At 42.4% G+C, this 3,665-nt stretch overlaps 1 protein-coding gene across 1 annotated transcript in view; it reads left to right on the top strand.

Annotated features, from left to right (window-relative positions):
- The first annotated feature begins 204 nt into the window (after nt 1-204).
- PHF11 (PHD finger protein 11) overlaps nt 205-3,665 on the top strand; it is a 33,756-nt gene continuing 30,295 nt past the window's right edge. The window contains exons 1-2 of the mRNA XM_015562310.1: nt 205-366; nt 2,229-2,314. Coding sequence (XP_015417796.1) covers nt 205-366; nt 2,229-2,314 — 248 coding nt within the window. The remainder of the gene's footprint in view (nt 367-2,228; nt 2,315-3,665) is intronic.

Below are 3,665 nucleotides of genomic sequence, written 5' to 3'. Positions count from 1 at the left end.
GTGTGAAACCGTCGGAGAGGTGGGGGAGCGGGGTCAGTGGTCCGCTAGGTCTCGGAGCGGTTTGGGAAGTTTCCCGAGGAATGTGACTGTGGAACCACCCCTCCTCTACCTTTAGTAGCCAAGGCCTCAGAGGCTCTCTCCACGAGGGAAGGGAAGCAGGTCTGAGCGCGCCCCTTCTTAAACAGGAGGAGCACAGCTCCTACCATGTGCCGAGCTCGGACCGAAAGCTGGGGATACAGAGCACCTAGTGGGCAGCTCGCTTCTGACCTGGTTAGCCACAGAGGCACAGATGGGCGGCTCCTAACAACCTGCTGTTCCCAGAAAGCCTTTGGAGGCGAGTACGTGGATCTTAGTTTTCAAGGGCGAGTCAGTCATCAAGAGAAAGGTTGAAAGGGTGTTCCAGCCAGGTGGTGACATGAATAAAAGCATCAGCCAAAAACATGTGGCAACCGCAGGTCAAGCAGTTGAACATTTCATTCAGCTGCTATGTGTATATACGGAGTGCAAGATGAGGAGTTCCATTCTGACCTTTTCCCCAGACTCCAGACTGTCATAACCAACTTTATCAATGCCTGGAGTGATTTCAAACTGAGGATGTCCCAAAGAGAACTCTTGTTTCCCCTTATAGACCCCCACACTCCTGACCTGCTCAACCACCAGCCTGCCCCATTTCATTCACCCAGTTGCTCAGGCCAGAAACCTAGAGGAACGCTCAGTGCCTCACTTTCCTCCTCACTTCCCATCTAATACATTAGTCAGACCTCAGTATGTCTTCAGAATACATCTTGAGCCACTCCTTGTCACCACCTCCATTACTACCATCCAATCCCAAACCACCATCAACTCCTGCCTGGACTATTAGTCTCCTGGTTTCTAGTTTAGCCTCATCTGCACAGCAGCCAAAATGATCTTTAAAACACAGAAAACAAATGTGATTCTCCTACTCAAAGCCCTCCAATAGCCTCATTTTTTCCCCCAGAATAATCTTTTTGGCTTACAGTGCACCCATGTCCTGATCTGATCTGATTCATCTTGATGATTCTGCCACCCCCTCAATGCCTTATGGGTCTTGTCAGGACAGTCTCTGAGCCCTCGGGCCTGCTAGACCCAGTAGAAGGACCCTAGGAAGCCCTACTTATCCTCATTGTTCTTAATCTCAGCTACTGATGGAGACCAATGGGCTCTTCCCCAAAATATCCTAGCCCCCATGATACTCCCTTACTGTATCGCTCCCTTACTGTCTGAGTCTTTATAGTTCCTGAGTTCAGATGGTGAAGATTATCAGTTATCCAAGTGTATTTGGTCCATGGGTTTCAGGTAACATGTAGCAAGCATTCAGACAGTGAGGAATGCCTGTCTATGTAAAAGCCTCTAATGTACCATAACTCCCCTAACTACAGAGAGTGATGTGCGTCCTCCGGTCCAGAAGAATAAACAAGTTAGAAGAGCCAAGATCTTTTGGGAAACTATGATGAGGGGATGTTTTATCAGGAAAAAGCCATTAGGGGGAGCCTGTGTGTCCCACTTTGGGTTTCTGTCTATCACTGGAAACAAACTCCAGGTCACAGCACAGCGGTGTGCTACCACTGCTGTATTCCCAGGTACCAAGACTCTAAGGGAGCCTGTGGACTTGGGAGTACAACTCAGATGACACGGAGTCCCCAGAGCAGGCACAGAAGGACATGCTCAGGTATCTGCAGCCTGACAGCTCAGCCTAGTGCAGTGTATCAGTCTGAAGGTCCAGCTTTGCACAGGAAAGGGTAACACTGGGGCAATGTGTAGCTCTTCTTATACAACAAGGGGTTTTGTATATCCTGTCAAACATTATCACATGATTTTATAAGAGAATTTTGGCACTAATAATTTAACTGAAACTTTTTTAAAAAAATTTTTATTGATTTTTAAAGAGAAAGAAAGGGAGAGGGGGAGAGAGAGAGAAATATCAATGGCAGAGAGACATTGATGTTCTGCTTCCTGCATTTTCATACTGGGGAAGGAGCCCGAAACCCAGGCATGTGCCCTGACTGGGAATTGAACCTCTCGGTACATGCATCCACATTCAACCATTGAGCTTCACCAGCCAGGCTGTTTGACACATTTTTTTTAGGCTGTGCTTTACAAACTTTAATATGAGTGTTTTTTTAAATAAGAACACAGTGTTCTATCAAAGTAGACTTTGGGCCTAAGGTGAATAAAATATTGGAATTTTTTTCCCATTTTTATCCTAGGACGTGGGCTTTGTGTTGTCAAATATTAAAATATGTTCTAAAGTGTTAAAAATTGTAAAGTGTGGTATTGTTGCAGAAAGTGACAGGTCAGTGGAACAAAAGAAGTATAGGAACAAGCCCAAATAAATGTAATAATTAAATATATGAAAAGGATGTTTTTAAATCAGTGGCAAACCATTATGAAAATAAGTTACAGCTCCATCTCATTCTTTACAATAAAATTAACTTCATTTTAACATTTTAATGTAAAAAATAAAATTCTAGAATATAATAGTATTTCTAAGTTATATCCCCTCACTCAGGAGTAGAAACTGTAACATAAAAGGTTGGTATAATTTCATCAAATAAAACATTTAAATATTCTGTATATCAAAGAACATCAAAAGACTGCCAGAGCTGACCGGCAGACCCTGAATGACGGATGAATGATTACTCTGACACACTAGCCCTTTCTGTGACAGAGAGGGCTAAGGGGCTGCTTGCTTAAGGAGCAAAGGGCCCTGTTCACCTGCCTCCTTTAGGCTTTTATTGTCACAACAGCTTGAACTAAAATTAACCTTTAGATACAATCACCAGGGTAACCATCCTTGAGAAAGTGCCTGCAAATGTGGTGTCTTTTAAACAAGGATGTTTTGAAGTCTAAACATAAAGGTTCTAGTAAAACACCTGGGGGGGTCAGACTTGTTTGGAAAAATCAAGGTAGAGACTGCTGCCTTCGTCAAGGTCCCCCCAGAGGCCCCCGACCTTTCGGTGAATCCTCCTTACAGACATTACAACCAAGTCCCGTGCTTCCCCACAAAAGACCACATATTTGACTAACAAAGGGCTAGTGTTCTGAATACATGATAAGCTTTTATAAATAAGAAAATAGTGAATAACCCAATACAACAACAAAAAATGGGCTAAGGACATTACCAGAGAAGAAATTCAAATGCCACCTTGGGGTATATTATTTCATAATTATAGATTATGACCCACTTCTCTCTATACTTCATGTTCTTTCTTTTAATGTGGTCATCTAATCTTCTGTCCTAGCTATACTATTATATCTTTTTAAATCAGGTAAGCAAATATTCTTTCTTTTTTTTTTTTTTCTTAAAGTTTCTTCATTGTCCATGCCCATTTATTCCAGATAATCTTAAAGCAACGTTGGGATTTAAGTTGAAATGACTTTAAACCTAGAACTTATTTGTGGTAGAATTGACAGCATTATAATGTTCAGCCTTCCTGTCCAGGATCACAGCATTTTCATATATTGAGATTGATCTTAAAACAACTCTTTCATCATGTCATTCCCCTGTTCAAACATCCTTCCTGGCAGACTTTCACCATCAGTTTTTCAAATTCTTTTCCAGAGTTCTTAGCACAGGTTCTTTTCTTAAGGCCAGCTAATTTTCTCTCTTCTGGTCAGACTTCTCTCTTGGCTTTCCCACATTA

The sequence above is a fragment of the Myotis davidii genome, unplaced genomic scaffold (assembly GCF_000327345.1).
Source record: "Myotis davidii unplaced genomic scaffold, ASM32734v1 scaffold577, whole genome shotgun sequence".
NCBI lineage: Eukaryota > Metazoa > Chordata > Mammalia > Chiroptera > Vespertilionidae > Myotis > Myotis davidii.
The sequence above is the reverse complement of the archived record's forward strand: the minus strand, read 5'-3'. Positions and strand labels throughout refer to the sequence as shown.